General features: G+C 38.5%; 1 protein-coding gene across 2 annotated transcripts in view; it reads right to left on the bottom strand.

Annotated features, from left to right (window-relative positions):
* The window catches only part of ZNF711 (zinc finger protein 711), a 16,327-nt gene extending 1,382 nt beyond the window's left edge, over positions 1–14,945 (bottom strand). The window contains exons 1-7 of one of the 2 annotated variants that reach the window (XM_010190391.1): positions 14,867–14,945; positions 13,209–13,736; positions 6,072–6,230; positions 3,266–3,412; positions 2,523–2,660; positions 1,045–1,092; positions 329–472 (exon numbers count right to left, since the gene is read on the bottom strand). In XM_010190391.1, the coding sequence (XP_010188693.1) occupies positions 329–472; positions 1,045–1,092; positions 2,523–2,660; positions 3,266–3,412; positions 6,072–6,230; positions 13,209–13,736; positions 14,867–14,945 (1,243 nt within the window). The remainder of the gene's footprint in view (positions 1–328; positions 473–1,044; positions 1,093–2,522; positions 2,661–3,265; positions 3,413–6,071; positions 6,231–13,208; positions 13,737–14,866) is intronic. The other variant, XM_010190392.1, reaches the window with a different exon arrangement.
* Between the last annotated feature and the right edge of the window lie 653 nt (positions 14,946–15,598).

Genomic DNA, 15,598 nt, shown 5'->3' with positions numbered 1-15,598 from the left:
TTAAAAACAACCAATCCACAGTTGATACAGTTCTGTTTTAGAAACCGCTCAGACAGATCAGTAATATCACATGCGCAGCGAGTGTATCTATTATTACTTTTTAATAGCTTGCAAAATTCAAATTAGCCTTAAGTGTACTGACTTTGAATAGCAAAAATTATTACATTTTCTACGCACAGAATTGGAGAGGGGAAGGACACAGGAAATATGCAAATCATCATTTAGATTTTTTTTACTTCTGCATCTGCTTAACGGAAAAAAAAAATGAAGGAATAGTACAGGAGTAAGTGGCACTCCATGACAATACGCATAACCATACAGTGTTTACCTGTTTGCCATTGCCTGGCCTCTCCTCTCCTCCTTTTCTTGGTTTTTTGCTTTAGCACTCTATTAGTGCTAATGCTATCACAAATCTGCAGGTATTGTGTTGCATTACCGTTTTTGTTTTCTAATCGTGTATCCAAGTTATTTCCTAGAAACAAAAATTAGACACCATAAAAAACCTTAAACAACTTTTTTCTTTGGGACTGACGACTGGAATTGCACAGCAGCACATCTACATTAAAAAATAAGAGATAAAAAAATCGCCCATTCCTCTACAACGAGCATACATTAAGAAGAAGAGTGCCAGTATAAAGCACTATCGATCTTTGCTGGCAAAAGTCAGGAATGTAATTGTTTAAACACTGATTAACTTTTAAATACATTCCTTGATTTCTCACACCTCTTAAGACAGAGTTATGCTGGTTGCTTCCTTTTATTTAACTTTGTTTTACTCCTTAACAACTGCATTATCACTTTTCTGACTATAAAGCTGTATTAAAAAACCTGGCAGATCCTCCCAACTTTCCCACCCACTCTGAAGGACTTACAACACATCTAGAATCGTTTTCATCTCAAAACAGCAGAGAAAGACTGTGAAGTCCTTCAAGATCTACTTTATGGATAACTTTTTGTGTTCACCGACTAGAACTGACACATAAATATTTCCAAAGACAACAAGTTCGCTTTAATGCTGTACCGAGCACAGTTACATGTTCTTACCTGCCGCTTGACCATCTTCGTATCTTCTGGGTAGCCTTCTTTCATCTCCTGCAGAAAATGGTATTTCAGTCATTACAAATTGAAATTCTTTTTAAAGACAATGGCTTTGAAACTCTGATAATGAGAAAACTAACTTAGCTAATAAGTAACGGCTTCACTCTAGCCAAACTGAGGTGTGCAGCTCACAATCAGTTCAGTGTTTTGCAATTATGAACCTCAGGAAACAAAACCACATCTTTGTCAGCGTGCACTATAGCAGTGTTTGCACGCTCACCATGCTGACTGTCTTTCCTGCTCTTCCTAATTAGAATGCTTGTTTCTGCAAACTTTTAACCTAATACATAACCTCAGATAACCTCATTTCTGCATTGGTATCTGAAATCCACAGTTTATGCTTGAGATCGAAGTACTTCATCTCTCTGGAGTAGAGCTAGGTAGATAAGATGACTTGTACCTTATCAGCTGCTCAGCACTCATCTATACGAGGCACTACAAAGTTCAGGGAGACAGAGAAGTAATGCCTTAAGAGTGTATTCCTTGTTTTGGGTTGAAAGTGTTCACTGCTATGTGCCAAGGCTCTGTGTTCCTAAACCACTTCATCCGCCCAACTGCTGTGCTCAGAAATACTATACCAATGAGTTTTAATTTACTAACTTGCTTACTTAATTATAACACAAACCATGGAGGACCTGATACCCTCTTAATATACATTTAACGTGCCAAAATCCGATAGAAGTATATGAAATAAAAGAATATTCATAATCTGCAATATCTCTTGGTAGGATACTTCTACTATTTGAAGCATGGCTGCAGAGAACAAACTACATTGTTTCTTTTTGTTTCTAACCTGAAGGACTAACAGGCTTAAAACAGCTACATAAACTGAAATTATTTGGAACACGTTTACACACTTATTCCTACTATTCCCTTTTTAAAGTTCTTTCCCCTTCCTCCTATCTAATGTAAAATACTTGAGGCTATTCTTGTTTTTCTAAGATCTTCACCAGTCCAATTAAACAGTCATTAAAAACCTCACGTTCCGTATATGTGAGCTGCCATCAAGAACAGTGTAAAAATCCTCCCAACAGCTTTCCTTTCTACTTCCTAAAACTCAACATACAGCAATCCATTCATTACATGCAAGACAGTCAACCACTGCAGTAATCTGTAACTGTCTGACAGGCCAGCATGGGAAAAAAATAACCCCACCAATGTAAAAATGGACTTGTTTTCCTCATATTGAACTACAAACGAAGGACTTTATATGTAAGAGGGCGTGAATGATGTCAAAATAATTTTTCACATCATTTAATCAACTCCACTAACTGACACTGCTGAAAGATCAGAAAGCGCCGTTTCCAAACCCCTGGGACGAGGTGAGAGATTATCACATTTGAGATCAGACAGAGATTCTGGAAGCTACATCAGGGAGAAAATAACAGGAGGAATTTTCAGAAAATAAGCATACAGATTCCTACCGTAAGCAGCAGCCCAAGCAACGGGGACAAAGGTTTTATTCACGCCAGTGTCTTCAAGCTGTGTGTCTGGAAGTGAAGTAGCTTCTTCTTCACCTACAATAACTTCCATATAAACTTCATCTGCTATTTCAGCACAGCCTGGATTAAAGGAGAAGAATAAATCTTTTAATAAGTTTTCCTTAATTTAATTTGCTCTCGCTCTGATTGATAACTGTTCTAAATTACTTTTCTTCCTTTGGCATTTAGAACCATCCCTTCCCTTAGGGGATCATTGTTTATTCAGACACTCCTTAAAAAGAGAAAACACACATCAATCAATTCGAATCCAAAATAAATACCAACATAAATTCAAATATACCGTATAAACAAATAGAATGTATAAACATATAGACTTGTAGCTGACGACACTTGTTTGCCACTTTGCCAGAAAGCTGATTAAACGAGGCAATTCACAACAGGAAAACAGAAAAATGAGAGATTTCACTAACCTCATTAACTTCGTCCATGGACATGTTTAACTTAATATAAATAATGAAATGACTGCACACAGTATGCACAAAGTGCATTTATCCACATCACTTTAAAATAATTATTGCCTGCTCTTTATTTTTAGGGAAGAGGAGTTTAGTTTTCTACTACTTCAGGCTGAAGAATTCAGAAAAATTAAAGAAGTCCTTGAGAATGATGTTTATATTGTTGTACAAAACACCATGAGAAACAAAAATGTCTCTTATTATGCTTACTAATATCTTCATCTTCCTGAGAAGAGTCCTTAACAGCCATGTAAACCATTTTTTCTCGCTGCATTCTACCAACACCTCCTTGTTCAATTACTCCAGCTACAGAATGTCCATTGTGAAAGTCACTCTCTGTGACAATTTCTGTCCCACCTTTAACAAAAAGAAGTTAAACACATTAAGTAAATGTAAAAAAGCCACTGTTAAGGTTAATTTCAGATCTAAGTACTTTTTCTTATTTACAACAAAGTTATTACACAGTAACTCCAATTCCATGTTGTATCTGTTGTACAATCATGCAACTCTGATACTCTGGGGCAGACAAGAAAAAAGTTCTCTCAGCGTCTCCTGAAGAATTCAAGACGGAACAACCACTACATGAGAGGGATCAAGAGCCCTGGACACACGCTAGCAGTGAACTTAGGTGTGAATGGAAACATAGACCTGCCTACACCCAACAGAAAAATGACTGCAATTATAATCTTGCCCAGAACACAGCCTTTACATTCTCCTGAGAGGTGAACAGCTAGTTCTCATCGCTCTTCCTCTGCCAAAATACTACCTACTCATCTTGCAAAAACGGATTCTTATCTAATTTTTCCTATGAAGATTCCAATGTGAAAGTCCCAGACTCATCACACGGGACTAAGCAGTAACTTATACTGGGGTCACACTTCTCAAACCAGGAGAGAGCAACTGTTACTGCCAATTATTTCAACAACATTATTGAGAAAAACAGACTAGCAGGGATGTAAGGTGCTGGACCAAATCCCTGGAGACAACAAAATCTGAAGAGCAACAGTTGGAAAGAAGGAAATGAGAACTGCCCATATGGTCCCAATCTGGGTGACTAACAAGCTCTGGCCCACCGAGTTACTTGAACAGAGGCAAACTAACAAATTCCAACCTGGAACTTGATATTGATACTTAAGGCAGAGGGAGGTGGCAGATAAATATTGATGCGTAGTTTTCCAGGCATCTCAGGGACTAAACAGCGAGAGAAACAGGCTTCACATTACAGCAGAACAAGCTGACACCTGCTATACCAAGAGCCCTTGTTTGCTCAGCTGGAAAAATGCTCAGCTAGGTGGCTGAATCCAAATGGAATACATTGACCCATCATTCTCTGTGTTTTGTCAATGGGAGACTTTGCTTAACATCCTTGCCACCCAAGTCCATTTTTAAACTTTTTGCCAAAAGTGGTTTTGCAAGGACATTTATTCAAGTGATCGGACTGCAACGCAAATGGATGACACGTAAGAACAGCCCTTCACCTCACCCCCACGTACTAAAAGATCAAGAGACTGCTGCTGGGGGGTAAACTTGAATCTTGGGTATTCTTTGTGAAGACTGTCATCTCAGTTCCTGTATTCCTTAATGCCAAGCAGCAAACACGCATTTATCAACACAATCACCACTTTCCAAGGGGAAGTATTCACCAGTAATGAACTGGACTGCCTCCTGGCTATATCAGAAGCACTGAGTAGCCCATGAGAACATCCCTGCTGTCAATTGGTTTTCAGCCATAAGGGATTCCGACTGTGAAGAACTTCATTAACAGGCTCCAAAATCCACACTGTACCATGCTGCAAAAGATACTGAGCAACTCCTAAGACAGTCTTAGTTAAGACTGAACCTACCCTGAGAGACAGAGAAAACCGAAGACAACTCCCCCTCCTGGCTATATCAGAAGCACTGAGTAGCCTATGAGAACATCCCTGCTGTCAATTAGTTTTCAGCCATAAGGGATTCCGATTGTGAAGAACTTCATTTACAGACTCCAAAATCCACACTGTATCATGCTGCAAAAGATACTGAGCAACTCCTTAGTTAAGAATGAACCTATCCTGAAAGACAGAGAAAACCAAAGACAACTCCTCTATTAGCTAGCAGTCTTCTTATCCCTGGAACAATCCTCTTCTCCCACTAAAGAGCTGAAAAGATAACTTGTTTCTCAGTGAAGAAAAATAAAGGCATCATACAGTCAAAAATTTCCTGAAGTAGCAGTTCAAGCCACTTGAAAAACATCACCAGGATAGTTACTGATTGGAGGACTTTGCTGATCTAACCCCCAGTTCTGTCCAAAGTTCGAGATTTTCACTGCATAAGCCAATGCTACCCCTCTATGCGAGATGAACTCTCTTCTCTGCTCCAGAAAGAAGAGAGTAAGGCTGATTTTCCCTGTGAATGGCTCTGGGGCTCCTGGCCAGATACATTCCAGTGAGCCAGACCTTCAGTACCTAAATGCAAAGGGAAAAGTGGAAAGAGCCAGAGGTTTCAGTTCTGAGAACAACTGTAAGTGGGATTCTGCTTTTACAAGCCATGAAGAACAGAACACGGGTTAGCTGTACGTCCACTTGCAAAGCACCTGCAAGTCCTGGATCTGTCCTCTGGATAAGAGAACTGCAGAGCACTTCTGAGTTTCTTGGTTATGTCTGGAAATGACTGCATGCCTAAAGCCTCAGCGATCTTTCCCTCTCTTGGCATCGCCACCAAAGACTGTTCAATGACAGCAATCTGCTCGAGAGGCTTTCCTGTGCTGACACAGAGTCTTGAAAAGCAGCAGTTGAAAAACAGCTGCAGACACCCAACCACTTCTATGTCTGGGCTTTGGTTGCCTATAAATAAATACTGCTACTCAGAACAGAAGTTGAGACTAATATACACCCAGCATTCACCACATATGGGCAGCTTCCACAAATGCCACATTCTACAAAACACTCCAGTCAGTAGATTACGTGAAACTACGAACAATAAAGAGACCCTGAAATACTTCAAACTACTGGAAGAATACACAGAATTTAAAAGGTACCTATTTCGACATCATCTTCAGCTTCAGCTTTAAATATGTACACTTTGATAACCTCTGAACCAAAGCCATCATCTTTAGCAACATCATCATTTGTCACCTCAGTACTAATTTTCAAGGGAGCGCTTCCTATATGGTCCAATTTTTCTCCAACGTCATCCACTGTAAAGATAAGAGAATAATAATGAGGTTCAAACACATTTTTTAAAAGTCAAATTAATCAGTAGCACGATTTTCTCCACTATTATCCCCATGTATAGTAAAGGTTTGTATTCATGAATGACCTTTACAAAACACTTCAGCTTAAGATTTTTTTAAAAGAGATTCCAGAAGGTCAATACTCATTTTTGTGCAGCTTGGGAAACGCTGCAAGAAATACAGAATGAAGAACACAAGAGGGAGCTTGCCATCCAGACAATGTGGTAATTGGTTATGTCTGAAACTATTACACTTGGGAAAGCAAGATTAAACTTCTATCAAAAATGTTAAAAATTAATCCCGAATTGTCTGTTACAGTCCAAGAGTTCCAAAAAGTTTCACTGCCCTAAGATACTGGTGACTAAAATTTAGTAGCTGAAACTCTTATGACGAGTGATGACTCTGAGTATTACCAGTGAAAGCAGCGTGTATCAAAAGTTTGACTACATCTTCACCTTAAATCGACTTTATCTACTTTATCACTCAAAAACATACACATTAATGAAGATTACTGTATCATATACAGCTGATTAAAAGATGCAGTGAAAATAAATCCAAATACTACTATGCAAAATCGACTTCTCATTCTTTATGTATGCAGCTCTGATTATTTGGTCTATACATTCAAAGCGCTCATTTTACTTATACAACAAAAACGATACTCAAACGATTGAAAGTGTAGAAGTAACACTATTTTGGTAACAAGGGTATTCACACAACCATACACAGAACCCAAATCGCCAATAGAGAGGCCACTGAAGCATCTTTCTGACATACGAGTTGCCAACACACTGCTCTCAGTGGACACAATTAGCTCCAGTGCAGATGGCCAACACAAAACTCTGCAATGCTCAGCACCCACTGAAGTCCTCTAAATGAAGAGCAATTCACAAAAGGTAAACAAAACCTGAATTTAATACATTGCAGGGAAGCTGTAATTGACTGCATACACGACATTAAAGTACGTGCATAGCAGGTTAAACAAAAAATCATTAAAATTAGTATTAAAGTAGGGTTTCATGGCTAAGGATAGAGCCTACTCAGAGAGACCCTGAGGAAAGGCTGGCTAACCCTGGGGTGGCTGCAGCAGTCCCCGATGCCCCCTCTAAGTCTCCAGCCCTGGTGCAGTGTGACCACTCTTGAAGAGCTGCCTTTAATGACTCCAGGCCACAGCCTGCTGCCCCGAGGTCAACTGGAGCGAGGTCAAGCTTTTCTTAGTGCTCCAGGCAGTCCTGTGAGGTGGTTCAGAACCTGTGAGAAGAAAAGCAGACGCCTTCCCTGCAACAGGGCAGGAATCCACCACAGCACTCACAGACAGGATTTCACGGCAATACCTGCCCAACTAACGCTGCTTTTCACCCTACATTAAGGAACCTTATTTCTACCTCACAAAGCTTGGACTGCCTCAGAAGAGTACAGAAGTTAGTGAGGACAGAACCAGACAGAATGTAGGTAAGTACTACCAAGTATTTGATTTAGTGTTAGAATCTCTGAAAATAATGTATTTTTATGAAAATTAAATGGAAAACATTTTAGAAAGCTATGTTTTAGCTGTCTCTTTTTGTAAACGAGATTAATTGCATTGCCAAAAAAAATCAAGCTTGAGTACAGAAGTTAGTGAGGACAGAACCAGACAGAATGTAGGTAAGTACTACCAAGTATTTGATTTAGTGTTAGAATCTCTGAAAATAATGTATTTTTATGAAAATTAAATGGAAAACATTTTAGAAAGCTATGTTTTAGCTGTTTCTTTTTGTAAACAAGAGATTAATTGCATTGCCAAAAAATATCAAGCTTGGATCAACAGGAAATTAAAAAAATCCTCAGGAAAAAGATTTTTTATTTTTTACTTAGAAACATTCAAAATCCATTAAAATCGAAGCTAGCAACATCAACACCACCGTAATCTGTTAGAATCCTGCATATGCTGCATGGCATTCATGTCACCTAGCAGGACAAAGAGAACAGTTAAGAGTATGAACATCCCAGATGAGAAAGCCCCAGCAGAGAACTCTGACACTTCAAGTTTACCAGCACCAGGTTTTCAGTGCATCTTTACACCACTGCGGGAGCGTTACTGCAGCTGCTAACTGAAATCTTTTATGCTGCCAGAATGGAGTTATTAGAAGAGAGGATTATGCATACTCTTCTGACAGGAAAAGGCAAGACACTAAAAGATACTTGGGAAAAGTATTTCCATACATTTACTATGTTTGGATTTATTAAAGACCTTTTTTTCCTGCATGGCTTTTAACATCTATAAAGTTTCTTACCCATATTCTTGAAAATTATACACGTACATTTAATTTTAGTACAAAGACCGTTTCCACTGCATGTATGAGTCTATGAAGGACTGGAGGTAACTCACAGCACAAGGCATGAGTGATTACACATATAGCTGTGTGACTAGACACGCTGCCAAAGCACAGGAAGAAGAAAGCTGGGTGGACGAAATCTCTAATTGCAAGCTGTTACTGTAATTTTAGAACTGGTGGGTGGTAGTGAAGTTATTTTCAAGTCCGCAACTCAAGCAACATCAACTTTTACTAAACTCAAAGTTGATAAACGTAAGGCATTATCAGTTTAACAAAGGAATTAAGCGTTTCAGTACTGGAAGGTTATTTAACAACAGCAGCTTCCTACTGAACAGCGATCACATGTATCTGATAACAGGATGTCTTTATGGCAAAAATCTCCAATTATTTAACCAATATCGGGTGGCAGTGACTGTACACCACTGTGCACCTGGTGAAGTAAGAATAAACACATCATTTTGCATTAGCTGCCTTACCAGGACATCAACTGCTATAAAACAAAAATTACATAAAGAAAACAATAGGAATTTTTCAATTTTTCCATTTTCAGAGGAATAACTATTTTCAGCCAAAACCATAAAGTACATTAATATAGCATGTATGCTCACATGCTCTATCTTACCATTTCAAGTAAAGACCCCAAATATCCTTTAAAAAACAGGGAGCCCCGTCTTAGAGGGGCAAACGTACAACATTATTTATAAACTTAGTGGTTACTCCCACACCATTAACCATCCTGTGTGTTTTTCTATGATATTCAGTCTCTACAATCTAAGGTAAAGTAATGGAAACCCATCAGGAAGCCTGTATATCCAGGGCCTCTAGAATCACTTTTCTAAAAAAGTGAAATACAACAAAATTTGAAAAATACAAACTGGACTGGGAAAAATGATACTGACACAGACTGTCATTAATAAGATCTTGCCTTTCGTTTCAAACACTTCAACAACAACAGACACTGAACTGGCAACTGCTATTGCTTGAATTGCTGTCTCACATTAAGTAAATTTCACAGTTTCAAGCTATTTTTTAAACACATTTAGGTAAGAAAACGACCAACACAGCACCATTAAGTAAATTTCACAGTTTCAAGCTATTTTTAAACACATTTAGGTAAGAAAACAACCAACACAGCAGGACATGCAATCTTTGTCAAGTTCCAAAATAGGAGGATTTAAAAACAAACAAAACAGATTGTGAAAATAATCTGTTGTCTACGGAACATGACTTCAATCACAGACTGCTAACCCATCAGTGCTTAATTATCTGATGACTTTTTCCAGTGACAGTTCTCAGGAACAGGAAAGCTTACTTTTTGTCAATGGAATATGAAAGTGTCTTCCAGATCTGACCCATCCACCAGAAGCACTACATATTATTATCTCATCACTTAAAATTAACTGAAAAAACACAACAGAGAGCCTTTATAAATATATGCCGAATCCTTCTGAATAAACAAGGTTTAAAGGAAACCTCAGCACACTTCCAATTTCAAACTTACCTCACTTCGCTGTTTTCAGGTGTGTGATGTCCAGATTCACCGTGGATTGCCAGCTCCCAATTCATGTGATGCCTCAGCATGCACTATGCTGGTGATATCACACCCACCATAGGAGCCCATAGGGACAACATCAGGGCAAGATAAGTCCTGTGGTTTTACAATTTTTCATATTTTTCTAATGTCTGCTATCTTATATCCCATAAGTTACAAAATAGGAGTATTAATATTAAAATGTTTAGCAAATTACGTAACACTGTATCGTAATACACTAAAAAGGAGGTGGTGGTGGAACAGTACCTTACCCCTAAAGGCCAGCTCCAGTGTTGTTCTTTGGTGGGTATGAGGTCACCAACATAGTGCATGCAGGGCCAACACACGGATCGGAAGCTGGCAATCCGCTGTGGGTCTGAATATCGCAAACCTGAAAAACAAAAAAGGGTACGCTTTAAGCTACACATGTGCTAATGCCTCCCTGGCAAAATGGGATGTACTGTTCCTAATTTTCCCATCTCGGTATGAGATGGATTGGGCCCCATGATCGCACCACATCCATTAATTTTCTATTCATTTCCTTTTTAACAAGTCCCTTTTTATCAGGTATTCTGGAGATTTAAAATGGGATCATGCATAAACCCTGGCAGCATACACTGTAACATAAAAAAAGATCCAGTCTTATGCTTATGAAGCTGATTTAAAAAGCTGCATTCATCTACACTGAGATAGCAGAGCGGTGATAATGTTCAAGTGAAAATTTCCAATTACAGACTCACATGCAGCTTGTTTACGGAACTATCAAGACAAACTCATTATTTTCCAAAGGGTATTTCTACAAAAATACAATTACCAGCTGTATAAAACACGTACATGGGAACATCAGCTCAAAATGGTGAGAGATCATCATTTAAGCTGCAACTCTCAACAAAAGAGTGCGACAAGTTAAAATTCCGCACTAAAATGCAGTGCTTCAGAAGTTCCCAAATGCACCCACAGAACAGCTGGGGGTATTGCCTAAGGGCATGTCCCAAAACCAGGGCAAGGAATTAGCTGTCAATTTATGTGAAGTCCCAGCTCCACAGATGCTAAACTCCATTAAAAGACAGCTAAGTATTTTGAAATTCTTTAAAACTGTAATTGTGATGTGATTTACACTATGAACAAGCTCAACAGTCCTGTAGATACATCCCAAACAAAGTATCATAAAATTAACTTTCTACAATATTTACTGAACATTTGACAATTTAAAAATTTATGTAAATAAAAAGGGGTTTAAATTGCTTTATAAACTGTAGCATTTACCTATTCCACACAAGTCACCTTAACAGACATAAAAAATTCAAGGCTAATTTATAAACACTTAAAAAAAACCAACCAAAACCAAACAACTGCGTAAGATTGACTTGTCTTTGCTGAGGAAAGAAATCAATAGCAGGTACCTTGTTGGATCAAGGTGGCATACCCAGCATAATACAGCCTCAAAACTTTGAGCAGAGGCCTTAACTTATCTAAAATGATTACTTAAACCAAAATTCTGATTAATAATGTAGCTTCCAACTGTAATTATTCAGGTATTCCATGATTATACGTATTTATAAACCTAATTTGCTGAAAACTAGTTCTCAAACTGGCTTTGAAACACTGCAAAAGCCACTGGTAGGCTTGAGAACACCTGACAAAACTGTGAACATGTCAGACACAGCTGGGGCCATCAGGCAACTCCCTGACAGCGTAAGCAGCTCTGGTCTAAGTGCTGTGCTCATCATTATCAATCACACTTATCTATCTTAGAAGAAATTCCAAAGATGACTTTACTTACAATTACAAAGGTGCAGTTGGAAATAGCGCAGCTACAGAATACAACTCATCGTAAGTACTCTGTCAGAAAGGAGGAATGCTTTCAGTGAAACAACTGACTGTGAAAATGGTGTTCCTTCATTTACAAACACACAGGCATTTTTCCGCTGCAGGTCTAATCTGCTTTTAGACTGAGGGTTTTTTGTTCTTTTTCCAAAAACCCCTTTTTGACTTCTATGAGTGACACATGGCATTACAGTAACGATAGAATTATTAAAAAGTCATTGCTGATACTGAACAAAAAAGTAAATACCAAAAATGTATTTTGCGTTAGAAACATAAATGCTATGAAATACTGAAGTTATTATAATCACTAATCAGTCATGTCCTCCGTCTTGAAAATTTTAATGAATGCAGCTTGCTGTGAACAGATTGACACTTTGACACACTTGGCATTGCTATTTTTTTAAAACATATTGCTTCTGACTAAATAAAATCTGGTTTGACCTCCTCACACTTCAGTAACTAAATTTGGAGAAGTCAAAAATCTAAAATGAACTATCATTTAATCAAGTCTGTGTAACAGTAAAAATTGGTATCTTAAGTATAATTTAACCACTGAAGTAATGTAATACACCTAAGATCTCAGTCGCTCTCACTCTACAAGTAGTACAGGACCACACAGTTTCCTCAGAGTTGAATGCTGTGTGGAAACTGAAATGGGCAGCCCCTTGCCAGTGCTAGAGTCAATTACTGCACACAACCCCCTCGTGTCACGTTCAGTCCACAACAGCACAACAGACAACAAAACGCCTACTGTAATTTCTAATACGGCTAAACAAGTAATATTTTGTGGACACGTAAGAGAAAGCTTTATGAGTCAGATATCTTAAAAACCAATTTGGTTGTTGGATTCTACTGATAAAACCCAACACGTTATTTTTATACAACTCCACATAACATGGTAATACGCCCGAGTGCGTTTTAAAAACTATTAGACTCAAAATATGAAGAATGTTTAACTTCCCAATATGTTTTCCTTAATTGTCAGGAATATCTATTTTCATAAACACAAGCACACACGCTTATTCACACAACAGCATGAATGCCATTCTCTTTCTTGCTGTTACCAGTGACAATGGATTTTTTTGGTCAAGAAAATTCAAATCCAGACGCCCAGAATTAACTGGAAAACAGACTATTGGAGAGTTCCAGTACAGAGGTCCCTTCCAACCCCTACCATTCTGTGAAGACTCCAGTTACAGTAACTTCTCCCCACCAGACCACCTCTACTTCAGATAATCTCCTGTTTGTATCTACCCTTGTTTAACTTACAAGATATCATTAAGTAGTCTTCAGATGTACTCTTGCCATCATCATCGTCTTCTGTTTTTATAGTCACTGTGGAGCCAGGAACAGTGCCGGCTGCTTGAATGACTGCTTCAGAATCTGAGTTCGTTACAAGAACTTCTGAAACCATCGTAGGTGAGTTGGCTCCTGACACGGAGTCCTGCACCACGTGCTCCAAATGTCCATCGGGACCCGTAACAAGGTCAGCCACAAACACCTGATCGGGAACTCTGACGGTTTCTGTTATTAGATCAGAAGTCAAAACATGATCACTGGTATCTAAAGCTTCTTCAATAGCAACATCAGCTTCCAGAACGGAATCGGGAACAATTACGCTCTCTGTTACAACATCCGTTTCAGCGATAATGTCAGGTCCTTGGACAACTTCAGCTGCTAAGCCGTGATCAAGAGTTATTCCATCATCCGTAACAACATCAGAAACTAGGACAGCTTCCGGGACTGATACAACAATGTGGTCTCCATCAATATGAGCAGTGCCAGCCATTCCAGCCACTACGAAACAATGATGAACGAGGAGAAAAATGTTAAAATTGCTGCATTAGCAACTAGATAATCTAAGAAACTGAATCATTTTATAGAGAAGTTAAGCATAAATGTACAAGTCTGTTGCTATTCAACGATCCACATTTTGCATTTCACCCAATAATGCCTATCCAAAGCAGCCTGTGCTCTTTAAATGGAGAAACACAAAACGTGCCACTTCTTCAAGACATCGTGTGTTGGGGGAGTTCGCTCCAAATTTAGGTTTCACAATGCTGACACGGTTAAACGCTACAGGCCGGTTTGCAATTTCATCTTTTTCTAAATTCCAGTTAGAAAACATATGAGTACAGTAGCAATGTGAACCTTCACAGAATTCTTGCGTGATACTGGAAGGGTGGCAACAATACCTTAATTGCTGTTATAACAAAGACTCTCATCCTTTAGACTGCATGGGCCTTGATAAAAATAAATACTCAGTTGTATTCAGAACAATTTCCAACTACCTGTCACACTGCAAGGAATGGCTCGAGGCAGAAACCTGTTTTCATTAATAGACTTGACTGATATTTGCAGACAACTGTTCTATACATAAAAAAATGCACAGCAAACTATTTTAACATGCACGCAAACAGCAGTTTTAATAAATAAAACACTCAAGAAAATGGTTCTTATCAAAATTATTGCTAAAGCAGAACTAAAGCAGGATACAGTCATAATCAAGGTGAGCACACAAAAGCTCGGATGTTGTCTACATCCTGTACTGGATGTTTTTCCATCTCCTGTATGCTGGAGATACAACAACTGGTCAATACGATTTCAAACACACACACCACAAGACCACTGAACTCCAGATAACATTTTCCATCTCATCCAGAGCACTCTGGGTCACATACTTAGCTTTTCCTTTTTCAGAATTACCTCAGTATTTGGGAATAAGCGACTATTTCAAGATCAGCAACCAAAGTATATAAAAACATATTACACACCAACTTAAATTGTGAATTTTCTCAAAAAAGTAACAGAAGTAGAATTATTCTGTCAGTCAACTCTACATCTTGGTATCATTTACAAGCACATAGCAAAAGGATTAAAAACAGACTTGTTTTTATTCACTATTGTTTAATAGTTAAAAGGTTTACCAAAATCCTGCATAATCATAGTGTGAGGCATTTTGGATTCTTGCGCTTGCAATCCAAGACTTCCACCACCTGGATCCATATTCAGCTACGTTCATTCACAAACAACTGCAATAAAAACAAAATGGGAATTTATGTTGTACAGTGTTACTGCGTTGATCAGCTTTACCAGATTAACATGTCACACCGATGAACACATACGAGTATTTATCCAAAACTTCAAGAAAAACCATGCAGTACTTTATACAATTCACATCGCTTTATTCCTTCGGTCTTATATTTTTTGACCTAAAATCCTGAAAATGTTTCCACCCGTAAGTCGTCCTACAGTCATCAAAAAGAATTACACAGGAGTGAAACCAAGCAAGTCAGTAATTCTTAGTCAGGACTTCACTTATCCAAGTTTTTGGCTGCTGCCTGGCCTAGAACAATTCCGTTTATACTCTGTAGAATTTAACTGGAAAACTTCAGCACGCAGAGGTCAACGCTACTTTACTTCTAGGAGCAGTAAGCACACAAAATGCCTAAGCCTTCCATTTCCCCACTGCAAACTGAACATTAAACTATTACTGCAGTTTCATGAGACCGCCTCCATAGGGTCACAGCTCACTGACTGACAGCAAAGATCTCACCAGCAGCACCATCAGGCCACAGAGACAAAGCAATACAGCACGTGTGAGTAAGCAACCGAACCTAGTTACAGGTAACTTACTATCCAGAAGCAGAAACGTGTCA

Source organism: Mesitornis unicolor, unplaced genomic scaffold (assembly GCF_000695765.1).
Source record: "Mesitornis unicolor isolate BGI_N332 unplaced genomic scaffold, ASM69576v1 scaffold4138, whole genome shotgun sequence".
NCBI classification, from domain to species: domain Eukaryota; kingdom Metazoa; phylum Chordata; class Aves; order Mesitornithiformes; family Mesitornithidae; genus Mesitornis; species Mesitornis unicolor.
This window is presented reverse-complemented; position numbering and strand designations above follow the sequence as displayed.